The 2,286-nt window shown below is 44.3% G+C and overlaps 1 protein-coding gene across 1 annotated transcript in view; it reads right to left on the reverse strand.

The window, feature by feature from the left end:
• The window catches only part of Stip1 (stress-induced phosphoprotein 1), an 18,936-nt gene that overhangs the window by 5,247 nt on the left and 11,403 nt on the right, over positions 1 to 2,286 (reverse strand). The window contains exons 6-8 of the mRNA XM_013021133.1: positions 1,357 to 1,483; positions 1,169 to 1,271; positions 781 to 901 (exon numbers count right to left, since the gene is read on the reverse strand). Coding sequence (XP_012876587.1) covers positions 781 to 901; positions 1,169 to 1,271; positions 1,357 to 1,483 — 351 coding nt within the window. The remainder of the gene's footprint in view (positions 1 to 780; positions 902 to 1,168; positions 1,272 to 1,356; positions 1,484 to 2,286) is intronic.

Raw genomic sequence — 2,286 nt, forward strand, 5'->3', positions numbered from 1 at the left:
AAAAAAAAAAAAACAAAATAAACCAAGAGAAAAAGCCCTACGTGAAAATGATGCATGACTTAACAGCAGTTCAGTTAGTTTTCTGACCAATCTTTATGGACAGGAATGGGCATGGGGAGGGTATGACACTATGTAGTCCAGGCTGGCCTTAGCCTCTTGGGTAGATGGGACTAGAATCATGTCATATGATGTCCTGTATAACCAACTATTTTATGAAAATCTCCTTATTTGTAATAAATGGTATAATACTACTCTGACAGTACAATGTGCTACAAGTGGTACTAGTCTTTGCCTAGCAAACAGGAAGCCTTGAGTTTATCCAAAACAAAACAAAAGTCAGCCACCTGTGGCTCATGCGTATAATCCTAGCTAGCCAAAAGACTGATATTTGGGCCAGAAGTAGAGCTGTGGTACAGTGCCAGCCTTGAGTAAAGAAGACAAGAGTGAGAAGTCCTGAGTTCAAATCCTAGTACTGGCACTAAAAACAAAATAAAATTATACCTGGATACTGTTGGCTCATGCCTATAATCCTTGAAACCCAAGAGGATGAGATTTGAGACTAGAGTTTTAAAGCTAGTCCAGGCAAAAAAAGTCTCAGAAGCTGGGCACAGGTGGCTCACACCTATAATCCTAGCCACTCAGGAGGTTGAGATCTAGGGATCTTGGTTCTAAGCTAGTCATGAGACTCATTCAAGCCTTACCTATACCAGCAAAATAAAAAAATAGTAATTATTAACTAACAACTATTAACTGCACACAGACTATTCTTTTCCAACTCACCTGTTGGCACTTCTTGAGTACATCTGGGGTTCGATGCTCTGCCAGAGATTTGTTGTAGAAATGGATGGCATCCTTGTACTTTTCTTCTTTGAAGTAGGAATTGCCAATTCGAGCATAAGCTCTGGTAAAGAGGGAAAATATTTGCTGAGTGAGGGTACCAACAAAGTCAGCATTGGCCAAGGAAATATGAACAAGGCCAGCATTGCCTCTTTCTATTATAACACCTCTGTCTTGGCTCCTGGACTTCCTTTCCAGGCCCTCCCACCCCTACCCGACACCCTCCAATGCAGGGTGGGTGGCCAGAACTCTCCCTGCCCACACAAGGACTTTTAAGCCTTGGACAACAAACCCTCACACTACTTGAAGAACCCTGGAAGCTGAGGCATACTTGGCAATCTGTCGATAGTCTTCTCGGTTCTCTCTCCCAACTTCGATGGCCTTCTCACATAGCTCTCGGCATGTATTGTAGTCACCTTTTTCAAAGTACACGGCTGCCAGACAGGATGGTGAAGAGAATGGTCACTTCTACTTCCTCCCATGAGAATGCCAAACTTGCCCCTGGTTTCTGTGCCTCACCTGCTTGATTGGTAATGTAAGTCATGTTGGTGGGGTCCAATTCCTTGGCCTTGTCATAATGTTTCAGGGCTGTGTCAAAGTCTTTCTTCTTGTAGGCATCATTTCCCAACTCCTTTTCTTTTAGTGCCTACATGGGGTTTGTAAGAAATCAATGTCAAGCAAAAGCAAAGCTAATGAGGTAGCACAGAGCAGACTGGGTAGCTGAACTGACATTTGAGCATTAGCTAGTTAGAATAAAATACATTACCTGTTTCCTCTCCAATGTCCCCTCCCTACTCACTCTCCCAGCTTTGTCAGAAAGACAGCTCCTAAGCAACTGGCAAAGCACAGTGTAATTTTGTGTCTGGTTCTTGGCTGTCAGGGCAGTGAAAGGATCAGAAGAGCTGACATGGCGCAATCTTTTTAGTATATGTGCTGCCGAAGCGAACACTCATGGCAACATCTTTAGCATAGCACCCAACCGCCCACATTGAGGGCCTCTTTCCAGCTGAGAGTCCCCAAACATCCAAGACGAATCCATTTAAAGGAGCTAAATTTGGCAACAATCTGTTGTTCCTGTTTATGAGAAAGAAAAGCGAAATCTTTTATGCAAGAGCCTCCTGCTATAGAATAGTGCTAAGGAGACAGCCTGCAACTCTACCAAAACCAACCAGGAAGAAGCCAATGGGAGATGTTCTGATCATGGGAGGAACTCAAATCACTTACAACTTTCCTATCTGTCCCACTCAATGCTTGCACTGGCAGCACAGCAGTAAGGCTGCTGGCTAGTACAACTCTCACTTCTAAAGTAATTTCAAATACAGGATTACTAAAGACTTGGGGTTGAGCCGGGCGGTGGTGGCTCATACCTGTAATCCTAGCTACTCAGGAGGCTGAGATATGAGGATCGCGGTTCAAAGCCAGCCCGGGCAGGAGAGACCGTGAGACTCC

The sequence above is a fragment of the Dipodomys ordii genome, unplaced genomic scaffold (genome assembly GCF_000151885.1).
Source record: "Dipodomys ordii isolate 6190 unplaced genomic scaffold, Dord_2.0 Scaffold54, whole genome shotgun sequence".
Classification (NCBI taxonomy): Eukaryota; Metazoa; Chordata; class Mammalia; order Rodentia; family Heteromyidae; genus Dipodomys; species Dipodomys ordii.